The sequence below is a fragment of the Leucopleurus acutus genome (genome assembly GCF_964270905.1).
Source record: "Leucopleurus acutus genome assembly, chromosome: 2".
NCBI classification, from domain to species: domain Eukaryota; kingdom Metazoa; phylum Chordata; class Mammalia; order Artiodactyla; family Delphinidae; genus Leucopleurus; species Leucopleurus acutus.
Window position 1 is genome coordinate 29991824 of NC_139143.1, and position 21478 is coordinate 30013301.

General features: G+C 40.3%; 1 protein-coding gene and 1 pseudogene across 2 annotated transcripts; both read right to left on the minus strand.

The window, feature by feature from the left end:
- Positions 1-3312: 3312 nt before the first annotated feature.
- LOC309957395 (signal recognition particle 14 kDa protein-like) lies at positions 3313-3629 on the minus strand (annotated as a pseudogene). Its single transcript has one exon. The product of its transcript is annotated as a signal recognition particle 14 kDa protein-like (transcript).
- A 679-nt stretch (positions 3630-4308) lies between these two features.
- On the minus strand, positions 4309-14932 carry MAP1LC3C (microtubule associated protein 1 light chain 3 gamma; the record flags this gene model as incomplete). Its single annotated transcript, XM_082834814.1, has 4 exons — positions 4309-4528; positions 5299-5405; positions 14711-14766; positions 14875-14932. The coding sequence occupies 4 exons, from the start codon at positions 14930-14932 to the stop codon at positions 4309-4311; spliced, it is 441 nt and encodes a 146-aa protein (XP_082690940.1).
- Between the last annotated feature and the right edge of the window lie 6546 nt (positions 14933-21478).

A 21478-nucleotide genomic window follows, 5' to 3' on the forward strand; every position in this document is an offset into this window, starting at 1 on the left:
TGTACGTATTTGTACACACATATTAGCTAATATCTATATCTATCTATCTATCTATCTATCTACCTATCTATCTATGCAGCTTAGTTAAGCACTATATTTGGCAGATACTTACTCTAAAGCAGAGAGACTTTCTGGGTTATGGTATACCATATTGGGGTATAGATCACAAGAGCAAGGACCAAACTTCTGCGCCCTTCATAAGGAAAGAGGTAATTATTTCAGCCCAAATACCCATACTGACCAACTGGCTACAGTAAAGGTGGAGAACCACAAGGCCATTCTCCCTCGAGTCCAGCAGGAGACAGAGTGAAGCTGGAAGGCTAGAGCCAGCCACAATCACCACTGGCCCAGGGAGGCAGAGGGCCAAAGGCAGGCAGAGAAGAAAGGGTGAACAGTGAAGAAACATGCATTTATTGGTGAAAAATAAATCACAGAAAACATCGGATGTGGTTGGTGGAGGAGTAGGCTAGGTGTGCTTTTAAAAAGTATGTGGTTGATGAAATATGGCCACAGATTCTGAATTGAAGTATTTTCCATCAAGAGGTGCTCTTTCCCCCGCCGCCTTAATCTGGGCTTTACCAAAGAATGTGGCAGAAATGACTCTAGGCAGGTGTCCAGAGCCAGAGCTACAAGAGGACTTGCATTTTCCCCTTTGCCCCCTTGGAATGCAGCCCTGAAGCCCCCATTTGAGGAGGTGACCTAGCTTTCTGAGGATAAGAGGCAAAGTGAGTGGTCCAAGCCACCAGCAAATAGCCAGAACCAAAGGCTGGGCCTGGTGACTGCGGAGGGCAGCTCTTCTCAGAACTTCCAGCTTCGGATCCTCCAGCTGAGTGAGTGAGCCCAGGTGAAAACAGCAGAGGAACCTCCAACCAATCCACAGAATCATGGAAATTTCCATGATTTCTCCATGGAAATAATAAAGGCTTGTTTTATGTCACTGAAACTTAAAGTGGTTTGTCATGCAGCAATAGTGAACAACAAAGTTGTGTTTTGTGTCCTTTTTCTTCTTGGTGGTAAAGGCCTGAATGGAAAACAAAACAGAAGAAATAGACGGGAGGGAACATCAAAAACAGGCTGAGTACAGAAGAAATAGTTCCTGAGGAATCTTGTCTTGAATCTTCCTACTTCTACCCTCTGTATTCCCACCCCTCTAGTCATTTCTACCTCCATTCTGGTGGCTAATGTATACTTTTCATTGTTGTTATTTTTAGTTTAATTGAATGTAATGTAATCATCTAAAATAATAGTTCAGTTTAATTTGGTTTAATGTTACAGTGTTCATTGTTCAAGAGAAATTGGCCCAGATTATTCTGTGGGGGTGGTAAAGAAATGGTCAAATGAAATAACTGAAGACTGGGTATAAATGAAAGCAAGACTCATTAGAGACTCCAGGGTCTAGAGAAAGGACTAAAAGAAAGTAGCTACCAATAAATTATTTGGTGAACCTTTATTATGTGCCCATTGTAAATAGAGCCACTGAAAACATCCTGCTCCAAACAGAAAAGACAAAACATGTAGGGAAGAAGCATCAGTAAAAATACTGGAAATCAAAACATCACAGCTCACTTTCCTGCAAAGTGTACAAGCTCTCCCCCAGATCTATGCAGGGCTGGCTCCTTCTCCTGTGGACTCATTTCAATTGTCACTCCTCAGCGAGGTCTCCCTGACCACCAAGGTAAGGTATCTCCCCATCTCTGTCCCAGGACCCTGTCTCCTGGCCTTCATACCACTTATAATGCTTCTCTGTGTTTTCTTTCTTCCCTCACTGGAGAGAGCTGCATGAGGCTGAGCCCTTATTTGTCTTGTTTGCTGCTGTAGCTCCAGCTCTTTGAAGCGCCTGGCACACAAGAGATGCTTAATCAATGTTTACTCACCATAAGTCAATAAAAAACAAATTAATAAAGGGAAACTTCACTAAAATGGAGTCAGGAGGCCAGAGGGGGAGCTCTCACTCAATGTCAATACAGATCCCAACAGAAAGAGATGGTATCTTGCATCTCCTGCAGGAAGTGACACTACTATCACCAGCAAGATTTTCTTCTCGCAACAGCTCAGCCAATGGAAGACGGTCACAACTCAGACAATATTTGTTCATAACAACCCCTCCTAACTTCCCCTTCTCCTCTATAAAAGACTTCCATCTCCTTTGTTTTACCAGACTTGCATGTGGTTTGCCATAGTTGCACGTCCCAAACTACAATTCTTTACTGCTCAGGAATAAACCCATTTTGCTGTTAAAAAAAAAATTATCCTTTTTCATGAAATTACTTTTTCCTTCTCCAAACCCAGTTCAGACTGCACTCCCCTGGAAGCTCTCCCTCCTTCGGGCTCCCCCACGCTCCCCGTTAACTATTTTTATGTGACCAAGCTCCTCCGCAGTTCTGTGTTCACAGCTCTGTCTCCCATGCGGGGTAGTAAGCAAGTGTAACTCAGCTTCAATTCAAGCACTACTAGGTCCTCACCAAGTGAAGAAAGGAAGACTGGTAGAGGGGATAAGCCAGTCTACGCCAGTCTGCCTGATTTCAAAACCTGGTTTTGCTGCTTGCTAGTTGTTAGGTGAGTTTCTTGACCTTTCTCTGACCCAATTTCCTCATCCTTAAAATGGGAGTAATAATACTTAGCAGATAAAATGATTATGAGGACTTAATACATGTAGAGTGCATTGAACAATGCCTGGCCCATAATAAGGATTTTTTTTAAACATCATTAACTTGGAATCTTTATTCTTGATGATTTTGTAATAGGCTTACCCTTAGTTTGGTTAAGCAAACTCTCATTTGGCTATGAGAACTCATTCAAATTTGCTAGAGAAACTATGATGATAAAATTATACAGCAAGCTGGGAAAAATACCCATGAAATAACACAACTTTTTGTGAAACTGTCAGGTTTCAAGTCCAGTAACCCATAAGACAGGGCTTAAAGCCTGTTCATAATCACATCATTCCAAAATGAGGAGCTATTGCCAGAAACGTTTTATGGGGTGGGAAAAGGAATAAAAGATGGTCAGTGCTGATAAATACCGGTTTAATGATACAGTGCTCTTCACAGACGGCTACAGAGACTGTAAACTATTATCCAGAAACATACAACCATACAACACAGACCACTTAGCCAGACCTAAATTAAACTGGCTTCTTGTAACTACCCTGTAAACACTACAGCCCTTCCTCCATCCAAAAATGACCCTAATCTCACATGAAAACAGTTACTGTAGGTGAATCAGAAACCCAGCTTTGTGGCCAAAAGTAAAAACCAAAGGAAAAATAGCAATTCAGTGGTTAGCTGGTGAAAGCGGGAAACCTGGTGCCCTTTACTGCGCTGCTTTGCTCTTCTTACTCTGGCTCTTTTTCAGCCCATCCATGTTAGCTCTCAATAGGTTTGAACAAGCCATCTGAAACGTATTCACTTCTTTGGAGCTCACCACAGTGCTGATCTTTTTCCCATCAGTAGCTCTTAACAGACACTTGTTTTCTGAGGGCTCAAAGCCCTCCACAGAACCCTTCCTTGGAATGGGTTTAGTTCGACCATCATACTTCTTCAGGTGATGCACACGCTGCCTGACAACCGGCGCTTCTGGTAGAGCCTGGTCAGCTCCGTCAGGAACTGCTCTCTCTCCAGAAGCACCATCCTGGCGCTGCTGGCTCCACTCTATCAGCATAAGCCCCAAGCCCCATAATAAGGATTTAAACACAATTCATTATTTAAAAAATTCTATTGCAAGGAAAACTAATCATTTAAATTATTTGAAACTGAGCAGTAACAATTTTGGCATAAATCTGTGTGGCATAGACAGACTAAAAGAATATAAGGGGAAATAACCGAGTCAAGTGAATGCTGTGGAAATAACAATAATCTCTTTAATGACACAGATAAGACCACTTCCCCTCTGTGCCCATCCCCCCACCATCCCCACCATGAGGCAGTTCACACTGGTTGCATTAAGCTCCACGGAGACTATCCACACATCTCAGGTTCTCCATGCCCGAGCATACACGTGACTCCTGCCCACAACAGGGAGATCAAACCCCTCAAGGGACTCTAGCCTGGCTTCCACCAGAGGAGACGCTTAAAATACCTCCCCAGCTCATTGCACAAGTTAACCACTTAGAAAAGACTTACTATTTACAAAATTCTCAAGAGCCACCAAAGAGCACGAGCACAAAAAGCAAACAGGGCAGGCATTGCCTCACTGTCATGGTCGGTGCTGATCACTGCAGGGTGTCCTTGCCCCCTGGACCATCACTGCACACACAGAAAGAGGTCCGTGTCTCCTGCATTGGTGAATGCATTGGTTAGAGGATACGTATTATAGAGGATAGCAGGGCCTGCCCCCAAGGTTGCTCCCATCCTTGGGGGCTGCTGACCCCAAGCAGCCAAATATCTGGGAGGCACAGGTCATGTACACGAAGCCATCCTCATCCTTGTAGTCCCTGTAGATCTCTGCCATGGTCACATTCATACTTCCGAAGTTCTTGTTGTTCACCAGCAAGTAAAAGGATTCAGTGGCCCCTAGGACCATGCGGCTCCTGGGTTGCGGAAGAGGGTGTGTGTATGGGGGGGGCAGGAAGGGAAAAAGTTAACCTGGAAGGGAATGACCCCTGATTCATAGCCTTTCTTACCTCTGTCTGGCTAGTAGTGTCTGGCCGTATCGACCCAAGATGCCCCCACCTCCCCACTCTAGCCCAGTCATCCTCAAACTTTAGATTGTTTTGATAGCAGAGCAAGCTGAATGTGTTGGTAATGGCTAGCCCTATCTAACCACCCTCAGACCATACATTAGAGGCACAGCCAGTACACCCCCAGTCTCAGCTAGGAGGGGCTAAATTTATGTTGTGGGTGGGAGAGGAAATAGTTTCAGAACGTGGTTAACCAACACTGGATAATCCAAAGCCCTGCCACAAAGGGGAAAATATTTAGAGGTAAAATGCTGTCACTGGGCTTTTAAAATCTTGAAAACAGAGGGCTTTGGACCATTTTCCAAAGATTCCTTTGAAAAATTCTTAGAGAAATTTGAAGACAGAAATTAAAACACAGTACCACTAAAATGTTGAAGCAAAAGAAAATATAGCTGGTACATCAAAATTGGGAGCTCTCACTTATTTTAGTGTTGTAGCAAGGTAATGGACATCTTTTTAAAATTGGTTGATCATGAGATCATCCTTTTTAAAGGCAGAGTTGAAGAGAAAAGGTGAAGCACAAATCCTTCTCCTTGTCTCTCTGCCATATCCCATCTCTCATTGTTCCAAAAAGCCCAGGGCCACACAGCACACACCCCCATGAGCACTTTGTTACCTACTGGATGACACTGAGGAACTGGGTCATGGTCAGCTCCTGTGTGACCAGGAACTTGGTCTTGTCCAGTGAGGGCAAGAGCTTCTCCCTGGGATAGCGCTCCACTGTCACCTGTCAAGAGTTTCGACCTTCATCTCTTCTGAAGAAACTGCCAAAGAATATGCCTCAGTTCTCTATGTCTTAGGAACTTGGAATAGAGAGAAGGAAGTCATTGGCTGGGTTCTTTTTTTGTGAAATTTTGAATTCTATTTAATTTATTTTTTTATACAGCAGGTTCTTATTAGTTATCTATTTTATACATATTAGTGTATACATGTCAATCCCAATCTCCCAATTCATCACACCACCATCAACCCCCCACCCCCCGTCACTTTCCCCCATTGGTCTCCATATGTTTGTTTTCTACATCTGTGTTTCTATTTCTGCCCTGCAAACCAATTCATCTGTATCATTTTTCTGGTTCCATATATATGCGTTAATATACGATATTTGCTTTTCTCTTTCTGACTTACTTCACTCTGTATGACAGTCTCTAGATACATCCAAGTCTCTATAAATGACCCAATTTCATTCCTTTTTATGGTTGTGTAATATTCCATTGTGTATATGTAACACATCTTTTTCTTTAAAACATCTTTCTTGAAGTATAATTGCTTTACAATGGTGTGTTAGTTTCTGCTTTATAACAAAGTGAATCAGCTATACATATACATATATCCCCATATCTCCTCCCTCTTGCATCTCCCTCCCACCCTCCCTGTCCCACCCCTCTAGGTAGTCACAAAGCACTGAGCTTATTTCCCTGTCCTATGTGGTTGCTTCTGACCAGCTATCTATTGTACATTTGGTAGCATATATAAGTCCATGCCACTCTCTCACTTCGTCCCAGCTTACCCTTCCCACTCCCCGTGTCCTCAAGTCCAATTTCTACATCTGAGTCTTTATTCCTTTCTTGCCCCTAGGTTCTTCAGAAACTTTTTTTTTTAGATTCCATATATATGTGTCAGCATACGGTATTTGTATACCCTTTCTGACTTACTTCACTCTGTATGACAGACTCTAGGTCCATCCACCTCACTACAAATAACTCAGTTTCATTTCTTTTTATGGCTGAGTAATATTCCATTGTATATAGGTGCCACATCTTCTTTATCCATTCATCTGTCGATGGACACTTAGGTTGCTTCCATGTCTTGGCTATTGTAAATAGAGCTGCAATGAACATTGTGGTACGGACACTTTTTGAATTATGGTTTCCTCAGGGTATATGCCCAGTAGTGGGATTGCTGGATCGTATGGTAGTTCTATTTTTAGTTTTTTAAGGAACCTCCATACTGTTCTCCATAGTGGCTATATCAATTTACATTCCCACCAACAGTGCAAGACGGTTCCCTTTTCTCCACACCCTCTCCAGCATTTATTGTCTGTAGATTTTCTGATGATGGCTATTCTGACTGCTGTGAAGTGATACCTCATTGTAGTTTTGATTTGCATTTCTCTAATGATTAGTGATGTTGAGCATCCATTCATGTGTTTATAATAATATAAGATATAAGAATATTCTTATATCTGCTTCTGTGTTTGATCTGTTATGAAATGTTGCTTTGGTTGAGTTACATGAAGAAAATCTGGCCCCACATGTATTTGTAATTGGAAAATGCATTTTAGCATAATAGCATTTTTATTTAATTGTAATTTTTCTTCTTTTATTTTACACCAAAATTCAACAAGTGGTAGTTTCTTAAAAGTTAGTTGTAATGTAGAATATGAAACCATATAAATTGACTTTTTATACTCTGTGTAACATTACAGTCCATTGGTCCATATTGTACTTTGTATGCATCTTTTACTCATGCATGATTTTATAACATTGGCATTGATTATTTGGAAAATGTGGGTTTATTGAGTTGTGCCTATCTTGTGATTTTGTCTGTATAGCTTTGCTTTTACCATTTGTCCTAGGGTTCTTCTGTCCGCTTTTTTTGTTTTAATATAGTGTTTAGCGCTTGATATCATTGGTGGATTTGTTTGTTGGTGTGGTTGTTCTCTTCTTTAATTCTGTTTAAAATTTTTTTTAATATTTCTTATTTTAATAACTTCATTTTATGTTATTTTAGTTTTTTCTCTCCTTCTTTCTTTTTTTGTCCCTTTTCTTCTGAGCTGGGTGGCTGACAGGGTCTTCGTGCTCCAGCCTGGTGTCAGGCCTGTGCCTCTGAGGTGGGAGAGCCGAGTTTGGGACATTTCTCCAGCAGAGACCTCCCGACTCCATGTAATACCAAATGGCAAAAGCTCACCCAGAGACTTCCATCTCAACGCTAAGCCCCAGCTCCACTCAATGACCAGCAAGTTACAATGCTGGAAACCCTATGCCAAACAACTAGCAAGACATGAATACAACCCCATCCATTAGCAGAGAAGCTGCCTAAAATCATCCTAAGTTCACAGACACCCCAAAACACACTGGTGGATGTGGCCCTGCCCACCAGAAAGACAGGACCCAGACCCACCTACCAGAACAGTCACCACTCCCCTCCACCAGGAAGCCTACACAACCCACTGAATAAACCTTAGCCACTAGGGGCAGACACCAAAAACAATAGGAACTACGAACCTGCAGCCTGTGAAAAGGAGACCCCAAACACAGTAAGTTAAGCAAAATGAGAAGACAGAGAAACACACAGGAGATGAAGGAGCAAGGTAAAAACGCACCAGACCAAACAAAAGAAGAGGAAATAGGCACTCTACCTGAAAAAGAATTCAGAGTAATGATAGTAAACATGATTCAAAATCTTGTAAATAGAATGGAGAAAATACAAAAAACGTTTAACAAGGACATAGAAGAAATAAAGAGCAAACATAAAATAATGAACAACACAATAAATGAAATTAAAAATTCTCTAGAAGGAATCAATAGCAGAATAACTGAGGCAGAAGAATGGATAAGTGACCTGGAAGATAAAATATTGGAAATAACTACCATAGAGCAGAATAAAGAAAAAAGAATGAAAAGAATTGAGGACAGTCTCAGAGACCCCTGAAACAACAGTAAATGCACCAACTTTTGAATTATAAGGGTCCCAGAAGAAGAGAAAAAGAAAGGGACTGATAAGATATTTGAAGAAATTATAGTTGAAAACTTCCCTAATATGGGAAAGGAAAGAGTCAATCAAGTCCAGGAAGTGCAGAGAGTCCCATACATGATAAATCCAAGGAGAAACACACCAAGACACATATTAATCAAACTATGAAAAACTAAATACAATGAAAAACTATTAAAACCAGCAAATGAAAAACAGGAAATAATGTACTAGGGAATCCCCATAAGGTTAACAACTGATTTTTCAGCAAAACTCTGCAAGCCAGAAGGGAGTGGCAGGACATACTTAAAGTGATGAAAGGGAAAAACCTACAACCAAGATTACTCTACCTAGCAAGTATCTCATTCAGATTTGATGGAGAAATTAACACATTTACAAACAAGCGAAAGCTAAGAGAATTCTGCACCACCAAACCAGCTTTACAACAAATGCTAAGGGAACTTCTCTAGGTGGGAAGCACAAGAGAAGGAAAAGACCCACAATAACAAACCCAAAACAATTAAGAAAATGGTAATAGGAAAATACATATCAATAATTACCTTGGGCTTCCCTGGTGGCGCGGTGGTTGAGAGTCCGCCTGCCGATGCAGGGGACACGGGTTCGTGCCCCGGTCCGGGAAGATCCCACATGCTGCGGAGCGGCTGGGCCCGTGAACCATGGTCGCTGAGCCTGCGCATCCGGAGCCTGTGCTCTGCAATGGGAGAGGCCACAGCAGTGACAGGCCCACGTACCGCAAAAAAAAAATAATAATAATAATTACCTTAAAGGTAAATGGATTAAATGCTCCAACCAAAAGACATAGACTGGCTGAATGGATACAAAAACAAGACCTATATATATGTTGTCTACAAAAGACCCAGTTTAGACCTAGGGACACATACAGACTGAAAGTGAGGGGATGGAAGAAGATATTCCATGCAAATGGAAATCAAAAGAAAGCTGGAGTAGCAATTCTCATATCAGACAAAATAGACTTTAAAATAAAGACTATTAAAATAGACAAAGAAGGATGCTACAAAATGTTCAACAGATCAATCCAAGAAGAAGATATAACAATTGTAAATATTAATGCACCCAACATAGGAGCACCTCAATACATAAGGTAAATGCTAACAGTCATAAAAGGGGAAATCTACAGTAACCCAATCATAGTAGGGGACTTTAACACCCCACTTTCACCAATGGACAGATCATCCAAAATGAAAATAAATAAAGAAACACAAGCTTTAAATGACCCATTAAACAAGATGGACTTAATTGATACCTACAGGACATTCCATCCAAAAACAAGAGGATACACTTTCTTCTCCAGTGATCATAGAACATTCTCCAGAATAGATCATATCTTCTTGATCACAAATCAACCTTTGGTAAATTTAAGAACATTGAAACCATATCAAGTATCTTTTCCGACCAGAGTGCTATGAGACTAGATATCAATAACAGGAAAAAATCTGTAAAAAATACAAATACATGGAGGTTAAAGAATACACTACTGAATAACCAAAAGACCACTGAGGAAATCAAAGAGGAAATCAAAAAACACCTAGAAACAAATGACAATGAAAACACAATGACCCAATACCCATAGGATGAAGCAAAAGCAGTTCTAAGAGGGAATTTTATAGCAATAAAATCCTACCTCAAGAAACAAGAAACACCTCAAATAAACAACCTAACCTTACATCTAAAGCAATTAGAGAAAGAAGAACAAAAACCCCACAAAGTTAGCAGAAGGAAAGATATCATAAAGATCAGATCAGAAATAAATGAAAAAGAAATGAAGGAAACAATAGCTAAAATCAATAACACTAAAAGCTGGTTCTTTGAGAAGATAAACAAAATTGATAAACCATTAGCCAGACTCATCAAGAATAAAAGGGAGAAGACTCAAATCAATAGAATTAGAAATGAAAAAGGAGAAATAACAACTGACACTGCAGAAATCCAAAGATCATGAGAGATTACTACCAGCAACTATATGCCAATGGACAACCTGGAAGAAATGGACAAATTCTTAGAAAAGCACAACCTTCTGAGACTGAACCAGGAAGAAATAGAAAATATAAACAGACCAATCTGTAGCACTAAAATTGAGACTATGATTAAAAATCTTCCAACAAACAAAAGCCCATGACCAGATGACTTCACAGGTGAATTCGATCAAACATAAAGAAGTGCTAACACCTATCCTTCTCAAACTCTTCCAAAATATAGCAGAGGGAGGACCATTCCCACACTCATTCTATAAGGCCACCATTACCCTGATACCAAAACCAGACAAAGATGACACAAAGAAAGAAAACTACAGGGTAATATCACTGATGAACATAGATGCAAAAATACTCAACAAAATACTAGCAAACAGAATCAAACAGCACACTGAAAGGATCATACATCATGGTCAACTGGGGTGTATCCCAGGAATGTATGGATTCTTCAATATATACAATCAATCAATGTGATACACCATATTAACAAATTGAAGGATAAAAACCATGTGATCATTTCAATGGATGCAGAAAAAGCATTTGACAAAATTCAACACCCATTTATGATAAAAACCCTCCACAATGTAGGCATAGAGGGAACTTACCTCAACATAATAAAGGCCATATATGACAAACCCACAGCCAACATCATTCTCAATGGTGAAAAACTGAAAGCATTTCCTCTAAGATCAGGGTCAAGACAACGTTGTCCATTCTCACCACTATTATTCAACATAGTTTTGGAAGTTTTAGCCACAGCAATCAGAGAATAAAAAGAAATAAAAGGAACCCAAATCGGAAAAGAAGAAGTAAAGCTGTCACTGTTTGCAGATGACATGAGAACCCTAAAGATGCTACCAGAAAACTACTAGAGCTAATCAATGAACTTGGTAAAGTAGTAGGATACAAAATTAATTCACCGAAATCTCTTTCATTCTTATACACTAATGATGAAAAATGTGAAAGAGAAATTAAGGAAACACTCCCATTTACCACTGCAACAAAAAGAATAAAACACCTAGGAATAAACCTACCTAAGGAGAAAAAAGACTTGTATGCAGAAAACTATAAGACACTCATGAAAGAAATTAAAGATGAGACAAACAGATGGAGAGATATACCATGTTCTTGGATTAGATGAATCAACATTGTGAAAATGACTATACTACCCAAAACCATCTATAGATTCAATGCAATTCCTATCAAACTACCAATGGCATACTTCAGAGAACTCAAACAAAATATTTCACAATTTGTAGGGAAACACCAAAGATCCTGAATAGCCAAAGCAATCTTGAGAAAGAAAAACAGAGCTCTAGGACCATGCTCCCAGACTTCAGACTATACTACAAAGCAACAGTAATCAAGACAGTATGGTACTGGCACAAAAACAGAAATATAGATCAATGGAACAAGATAGAAGCCTAGAGATAAACCCGTGCACATATGGTCACCTTACTTTTGATAAAGGAGGCAAGGATATACAATGGAGAAAAGACAGGCTCTGCAATAAGTTGTGCTCGGAAAATTGGACAGCTACATGTAAAAGAATGAAATTAGAACACTCCCTAACACCATACACAAAAATAAACTCAAAGTGGATTAGAGACCTGAATGTAAGGCCAGACACTATAAAACTCTTAGAGGAAAACATAGGCAGACCACTCTATGACATAAATCATAGCAAGATCCTTTTTGATGCACCTCCTAGAAAAATGGAAATAAAAACAAAAATAAACAAGTGGGACCTAATGAAACTTAAAATCTTTTGCACAGCAAAGGAAAACATAAACAAGATGAAAAGACAACCCTCAGAATTGGAGAAAATATTTGCAAATGAAGCCACTGACAAAGGATTAATCTCCAAAATTTACAAGCAGCTCATGCAGCTCAATATCAAAAAAACAAATAACACAATCCAAAAATGGGCAGAAGACCTAAATAGACATTTCTCCAAAAAAGATATACAGATTGCCAAAAAGCACATGAAAGGATGCTCAACATCACTAGTCAATAGAGAAATGCAAATCAAAATTATAATGAGGTATCACCGCACACCAGTTAGAATGGCATCATCAGAAAATCTACAAACAACAAATGCTGGAGAGGGTGTGGAAAAAAGGGAAGCCTTTTACACTGTTGGTGGGAATGTAAATTGATACAGCCACAATGGATAACAGTATGGAGGTTCCTTAAAAAACTAAAAATAGAACTACCATCTGACCCAGCAATCCCAGTACTGGGCATTTGCCCTGAGAAAACCATAATTTTAAAGAGTCATGTACCACAATGTTCATTGCAGCTCTATTTACAATAGCCAGGACATGGAAGCAAACTAAGTGTCCACTGACAGATGAATGGATAAATATGTGGAATATTACATATTATACAATGGAATATTACTCAGCCATAAAAAGAAACGAAAATGAGTTATTTGTAGTGAGGTAGATGGACCTAGAGTCTGTCATACAGAGTGAAGTAAGCCAGAAAGAGAAAAACAAATTACGTATGGTAACACATATATATGGAATCTAAAAACTAAATAAATAAGTTTCTGAAGATCCTAGGGACAGGACAGGAATAAAGACGCAGACATAGAGAATGGACTTGAGGATATAGGGAGGGGGATGGGTAAACTGAGAGAAAGTGAGAGAGTGGCATGGACATATATACCCTACCAAATGTAAAATTGATAGCTAGTGGGAAGTAGCCACATAGCACAGGGAGATCAGCTTGGTGCTTTTTGAGCACCTAGAGGGGTGGGAGGAAGGGAGATGCAAAAGGGAAGGGTTATGGGGATATATGTATATGTATAGCTGATTCACTTTGTCATACAGCAGAAGCTAACACACCATTGTAAAGCAATTATACTCCAACAAAGATATTTAAAAACCAAAAAAAAAATCCACCAACGATAAGAAGAGCTAAAAACTATACTAAAAAACACAAAAAACAGACAGACAGCATCCTAGGGCAAATGGTAAAAGCAAAGCTATACACACAAAACCACACAAAGAAGCATACACATACTCACAAAAAGAGAAAAGGAAACAATATATATCGTTGCTCCCAAAGTCCACCATCTCAATTTTGGGATGATTCGTTGTCTATTCCGGTATTCCAGTGATGCTGGGTACATCAAGTTGATTGTAGAGATATAATCCGCTGCTCCTGAGGCTGCTGGGAGAGATTTCCCTTTCTCTTCTTTGTTCGCACAGCTGCTGGGGTTCAGCTTTGGATTTGGCCCTGCCTGTGCGTGTAAGTCACCTGAGGGCATCTGTTCTTTGTTCAGACAGGACAGGATTAAAGTAGCTGCTGATTAGGGGGCTCTGGCTCAGTCAGGTGGGGGTGTGGGAGGGGTACGGATGCGGAGCGAGCCTGCGGCGGCAGAGTCCGACATGACGTTGCAATAGCCTGAGGCACGCCATTTGTTCTCCCAGGGAAGTTGTCCCTGGATCACGGGACCCTGGCAGTGGTGGGCTGCACAGGCTCCCGGGAGGGGAGGTGTGGAAAGTGACCTGTGCTCATACGCAGGCTTCTTGGTGGCTGCAGCAGCAGCCTTAGCGTTTCATGCCCATCTCTGGGGTCTCCGCTGATAGCCGCAGCTCACGCCTGTCTCTGAAGCTCGTTTAGGCAGTGCTCTGAATCCCCTCTCCCCACGCACCCCGAAACAATGGTCTCTTGTTTCTTAGGCAGTTCCAGACTTTTCCCTGGACTCCCTCCCGGCTAGCTGTGGCGCACTAGCCCCCTTCAGGCTGTGTTCACGCAGATAACCCCAGTCCTCTCCCTGGGACCTGACTTCTGAAGCCTGAGCCTCAGCTGCAGTCCCTGCCCGCCCCGGCAGGTGAGCAGACAAGCCTCTTGGGCTGGTGAGTGCTGGTCGGCACCGATCCTCTGTGCGGGAATATCTCTGCTTTGCCCTCTGCACCCCTGTTGCTGCGCTTTCCTCCATGGCTCCAAAGCTTCCCCCCCATCTCTGCCAGTGAAGGGGCTTCCTAGTATGTGGAAACCTTTCCTCCTTCACAGCTCCCTCCCACTGGTGCAGGTCCTGTCCCTATTCTTTTGTCTCTGTTTTTTCTTTTTTCTTTTGCCCTACCCAGGTACGTGGGGAGTTTCTTGCCTTTTGGGAAGTCTGAGGTCTTCTGTCATTGTTCAGTAGGTGTTCTGTAGGAGTTGTTCCACATGTGGATGCATTTCTGATGTATTTGTGGGGAGGAAGGTGATCTCCATGTCTTACTCTTCTGCCAGCTTGAAGGTCTCTCCCTGGGTTTTGCTTTCTCAAAGAACAGGATATCACAGGCGTCCCCTGAGGAGTTCAATGTCTTACTGGGATCTTGCCAGGGAACTTCACTAGGATTCCAGCAACTTCCTCCCTTCTGGTTGCTGTGAACATTTAAGATTAAATGAACACACGTCAGCATGGAAAAGAAGCCTGTATCTTCTTGTCTCCCTGTCTCAAGGGCCAAAACCCAGCTATTCTGAGAACTTTACCTGAGCTCTTTCTTTGCTTGAAAGGTCTGAGGCTTGGGCTTTTCTGTGGAGTCTGCATTTTGCTCAACAGTTGTGTCTGTGTGTGATTTAAAAAAAAAAAAATCTCACAACCAGGACCTAATTAATTCTTCCAGCTGCTTCCAAACTGCCTGTAGGATCCCAAAGGAGGCTTTTATGTAGGGCTGTGTGACATCAGCCTTCTCCATTCCTCCCTTTTCCAGATTCCCCCTCCCTGGGCAGGAGCAGGTCAGTTCTGAGAATGGGAATGGAACAGCCACCTTCTTCTGGTTAAAGAAAGTCACTTTGCTCACTGCCATTTAAAAATTTGTCTTTGCTAAAGAAATTAAGATTTACAATGTAGTGCATTGGTCGTCACTATAAATGGTCCTGTGAGCTAAGGAGTTATGGATAGAAACAGTCTTGTGTCAGGACATTTTAATACTATAGTAATGAAGTAAGTTGAAGATCAATTCACCTTACCCTGAAATATGCTGCTATTTTTCACAGTAAGAAATAGGTATTCCAGAACGGTTGAGTAATTTGTCCAGATAAAAAGATATAAAGCCAGAGTTAAAATCCAGGTGTGTATCAAAGTAATATTATACTCTGAAGCTTACCAACATATTTTGTCATATTTTTTACATGGTCTAGGTAAATGTGTGTAGGTCTAGGAATGTGTGTAGAACACTTATCATACTCAGGATCTTGCATTTAAAAGATGATGAAACTGAGATCCATGGAAATTGTCTCACTGGTCTAGGGTCAAATGGACAGAGACAGACCCAGTTCTCCTTGTTCTCAGACCAGGGTGTTCCACACCATCGTGCTTCTTTTCTGCATTAATTATGGTTTTAGTGATTCAGCTTCCCCATTTGATGCTGACTACCTCCTTACCTCACATCCAGGAGCACAGTGGTCCCTCTGCATTATTCAGAGCCATCCATGTTCTGAGAATAAATAGGACCATTTGGATCTTCTCCACTGTCTCTGAAGGTACCATGATCTTCACGGGTCATCCCTGGTTCCATTCCATGCAGGACAGTGGACATTAAAAATTCTTCAGCCTAATGATGATGACATAGAGAAAAGTGACCGAACGTTCTCCAGGTTTGTTGAGGGACAGAAAGAAAAGTAGGTTATTCTGCTCTTTACATAACTACTTTAAAACTTCTCTCTTTTTTTTTAATTTTGCTTTTCCCTGCCTAGGAAACTAGTACAGTAGTTGCTGGACTCACTCTGAGTCCTTTAGTCCAGAGGGAGGAGAGGGAATTTGGCTTCAGTAGTTAGAAGGGTGTCTTAGAAGGCCTCCAGAACCTAGAGCCACTCCTCCACGGACAGCATCCTTCCCTGACCCTACACAGGCCCAGTGGAGTAAGTTGGGGCAATGACTTGAGGTGCTAGAATCCAGTTATGGTCTGACAGTCTTCCACAAAGACATGATTGCCTTGGGACCATTTTCTGTTCCCTTGCTTGAACTCCCCCTTCCTCCCCATCTCCCCCAATATCATCTAACCAATCCCTTAAGCTCTGGGCTTTCAAAATGTCTTTTCCGTTGCTCAAGAAGAAAGACTCCTACATATTTCATATTAACTTTATAATATTTTCCTTTCATAGCCACTTATATTTTATTTGAGAAAAGTAATCATTATTACCATTAAATGGTTCTATAGTTAGGATAGGCTATGCAGTAAGAAATATGCCCCTAAATTTAATAGCTAAACATAAAAAGGTTCATTCTCACCCACATTACAGTCCAGTACATGTAGGAGGCTCCCCGTCTGGCACTGTTCCAGAAGAAATTCAGGTGCGTATGCTGCTTTACACTTGCAATTCTGTCATCTCAAAGTCCTTTGTTTCCACAAGGTCAGATGAGAAAAATAGGTGGAAAAGACACACTTACACTTAGCCTTCTCAGACTTAACGTGCTTAAAGTGGTACCTATTGAGTGTTCATTCATCTTCCATTGATGAACATTAATCATATGACCCTAGCTATAGAGAGGCGTCTAACATAATCACTACTTTTTCCACCACAATGATTATATTCCAAGCAACTCCTATGTTCTTTATTAATTTTATATTTTAATATTCCACAAGAAAAGTGTGCTCTGGGAGTTATATCACTTGGGGCTGAACTCTGGATCTATCACCTACTGGCTGTGTGACCTTGTGCCAATTGATAAACCTCTTTGTCTGCCTCAGTTACCCTGTGCGTAAAATAAAAATAAAATCTACCTTGTGGGACCGTGAGCATCAAATGAATTAGTTAATATATGCAAACACTTAGAACAATGGCTTGTACATACAACTCAATAAGCATAAATTAATGTTTTCACCATTTGGTTGATGAACAGCCTGAGGATCAGAGGGGTAACACAGTCTATGAAAAAGACAAGGTCAGTCTGGACAACAGACTTGGCTTATCAACATCACGAATGTCTTCATCATCACTATTATCCTTCATTGGAATAGGGAGGAAGCACACTTATTGTGTTTGACACTGTGCTTGCTAAACACTACCTATATTTTCTCAATTATTTCTTCTGAAAAAAGAGAACTGAAGCTCAGAGAAACAGAATAACATGCTCTGGATTGCACAGCTGGTGGGATTTGAACAACACAAAAACCATGCTCCTTATGTGTTCTGGAATTTTAAATTAAAAACTTGGGAGTAGAAAATCTTGTGGTCTTAGGGGAAATATTTTCTGAAACATTTCTCTAGCAGCCTCCTCATCCCAGCAGTTCTTAAATGGCCAGCCTGTCACCCCACTGTATAGATCTTTGAAGTTCATATCAAAATGAAGAATGCATCCTCTATTCCCCCAAATGCGAAGACTATTTCTTCCGTACTCCCCAAACACCATCATAGATGGTCGCTTCAGAAATCAAAAGATGGCATCCCAGAACAAAGGTGAGTAGGCTGCCTTCAGGTCCTTTGGATGTCAGGGTAAATGATTTAAAGGCCTGCCCCACAGCTCCAAAAATCCAGTCATATTCCTTGGTCTCCTTTCATGAGTCAACTTGGCAGGTGTTTGTGTCTTATGGAAAAAAAGCTGTTCTGACATCAAAGCATCCCTTGGACATAGGAGAGTAGAAAGGGGAAAATAAGCCTAATATGGGTTTGGAACACAATTTGGAAACCAGATTGGGGAAGGTGGCAGGCCTTGATGGAATCAGCCACGGAGGGAGTTGCAAGCCCATTTTTCTAAGATCTTAGGCAAATTCTTGCTTTCTGCACCTCATTATTTATTGTAATGTATTCCTGAAGACACCTGGCCATTGGCCCTGTGGCCTCCTAAGAAACCTCCAGTTTTAGAATGGTCTGGTTTAGCTAGTTTCACTTTTCTGTAAACATATTCTGTGCATCCCTTTCTCTAAGCTTTGGTCACGGAAAGCATCCCCCTCATCCCAACTGCCTCTTATCTATCTTCATTTCATACACCCCATTCAAGCACAGTCAGGTTCCAAATTCTAAAAAGGTCCCAAAGAAGATATATCTATTTCTCCGGGAATATTTGCTATAGGTACAACTCATATCCAATTAATATGACCAAGCATGTGTATATTTAACTTTTCTTGTGTACATGACATATAAATGGCTCTGGCTCATTCCCATCAAACATTTCCTTCGAAGTGTAGAAGATATAGAGGTAATCAAGACACAGAACCTACCCTCACTGAGTGGCCACACTTGAACATCCCTTTCTTGTCTCTGTTCTGCATTAATTGGGCCATTTGTTGCCTAGGTCTAATCTTATCTAAGACAAGAATATACCTGTGAAACACCCTAATAGGAATGGTATCCAGAATGATTTATATCATGAAATGGAGTAAACCTTCCAAGGAAGGCTGTCAAGTGTTTCTCCCTCTTCTAGCCCCTTTTCTGTAAACTGACTTTATATATCTTTGTGGCTAATAAAATTACTAAAACATTCTTCTTTTGGTTTAATAAATTAGCTTTAAAATCTTAATTACCATGAAACCAAGAGTTTCTTCACTTTTCCCCAAAATGCAGTATTGAAATATTTGATGCAACATTGTTTAAATACTGAAAACATTATCTAAATATTAAGAAATAAGTAAATTATGACATGCATTTTATGGAGTTAAAGAGAGTAATTAGTGGTAAACTAATCTATGTATATTAACAGGAAGAGATGTTCAAATCCTATGTGGATTAAAAAGAAGTTAGATATCACTGATGAACATAGATGCAAAAATCCTCAACAAAATACTAGCAAACAGAATCCAACAGCACATTAAAAGGATCATACACCATGATCAAGTGGGGTTTATTCCAGGAATGCAAGGATTCTTCAATATATGCAAATCTATCAATGTGATAAACCATATTAACAAACTGAAGGAGAAAAACCATATGATCATCTCAATAGATGCAGAGAAAGCTTTTGACAAAATTCAACACCCATTTATGATAAAAACCCTGCAGAAAGTAGGCATAGAGGGAACTTTCCTCAACATAATAAAGGCCATATATGACAAGCCCACAGCAAACATCATCCTCAATGGTGAAAAACTGAAAGCATTTCCACTAAGATCAGGAAAAAGACAAGGTTGCCCACTCTCACCACTCTTAAGCCACAGCAATCAGAGAAGAAAAGGAAATAAAAGGAATCCAAATCGGAAAAGAAGAAGTAAAGCTGTCACTGTTTGCAGATGACATGATCCTATACATAGAGAACCCTAAAGATGCTATGAGAAAACTACTAGAGCTAATCAATGAATTTGGTAAAGTAGCAGGATACAAAATTAATGCACAGAAATCTCTGGCATTCCTATATACTAATGATGAAAAATCTGAAAGTGAAATCAAGAAAACACTCCCATTTACCATTGCAACAAAAAGAATAAAATATCTAGGAATAAACCTACCTAAGGAGACAAAAGATCTGTATGCAGAAAATTATAAGACCCTGATGAAAGAAATTAAAGATGATACAAATAGATGGAGAGATATACCATGTTCTTGGATTGGAAGAATCAACATTGTGAAAATGACTCTACTACCGAAAGCAATCTATAGATTCAATGCAATCCCTATCAAACTACCACTGGCATTTTTCACAGAACTAGAACAAAAAATTTCACAATTTGTATGGAAACACAAAAGACCCCGAATAGCCAAAGCAATCTTGAGAACGAAAGAAGGAACTGGAGGAATCAGGCTCCCAGACTTCAGACTATACTACAAAGCTACAGTTATCAAGACGGTATGGTACTGGCACAAAAACAGAAAGATAGATCAATGGAACAGGATAGAAAGCCCAGAGATAAACCCACGCACATATGGTCACCTTATCTTTGACAAAGGAGGCAGAAATGTACAGTGGAGAAAGGACAGCCTCTTCAATAAGTGGTGCTGGGAAAACTGGACAGCTACATGTCAAAGTATGAAATTAGATCACTCCCTAACACCATACACAAAAATAAGCTCAAAATGGATTAAAGACCTAAATGTAAGGCCAGAAACTATCAAACTCTTAGAGGAAAACATAGGCAGAACACTCTATGACATAAATCACAGCAAGGTCCTTTTTGACCCACCTCCTAGAGAAATGGAAATAAAAACAAGAGTAAACAAATGGGACCTAATGAAACTTAAAAGCTTTTGCGCAGCAAAGGAAACCATAAAGAAGACCAAAAGACAACCCTCAGAATGGGAGAAAATATTTGCAAATGAAGCAACTGACAAAGGATTGATCTCCAAAATTTATAAGCAGCTCATGCAGCTTAATAACAAAAAAACAAACAACCCAATCCAAAAATGGGCAGAAGACCTAAATAGACATTTCTCCAAAGAAGATATACAGAGTGCCAACAAACACATGAAAGAATGCTCAACATCACTAATCATGAGAGAAATGCAAATCAAAACTACAATGAGATATCATCTCACACCAGTCAGAATGGCCATCATCAAAAAATCTAGAAACAATAAATGCTGGAGAGGGTGTGGAGAAAAGGGAACCCTCTTACACTGTTGGTGGGAATGTAAATTGATACAGCCACTGTGGAGAACAGTATGGAGGTTCCTTAAAAAGCTACAAATAGAACTACCATATGACCCAGCAATCCCACTACTGGGCATATACCCTGAGAAAACCATAATTCAAAAAGAGTCATGTACCAAAATGTTCATTGCAGCTCTATTTACAATAGCCCAGAGATTGAAACAACCTAAGTGTCCATCATCGGATGAATGGATAAAGAAGATGTGGCACATATATACAATGGAATATTACTCAGCCATAAAAAGAGACGAAATTGAGCTATTTGTAATGAGGTGGATAGTCCTAGAGTCTGTCATACAGAGTGAAGTAAGTCAGAAAGAGAGAGACAAATACCGTATGCTAACACATATATATGGAATTTAAAAAAAAAAAAATGTCATGAAAAACCTAGGGGTGAAACAGGAATAAAGACACAGACTTACTAGAGAATGGACTTGAGGCTACGGGGAGGGGGAAGGGTAAACGGTGACAAAGCGATAAAGAGGCATGGACATATATACACGACCAAACGTAAGGTAGATAGCTAGTGGGAAGCAGCCGCATAGCACAGGGAGATCAGCTCGGTGCTTTGTG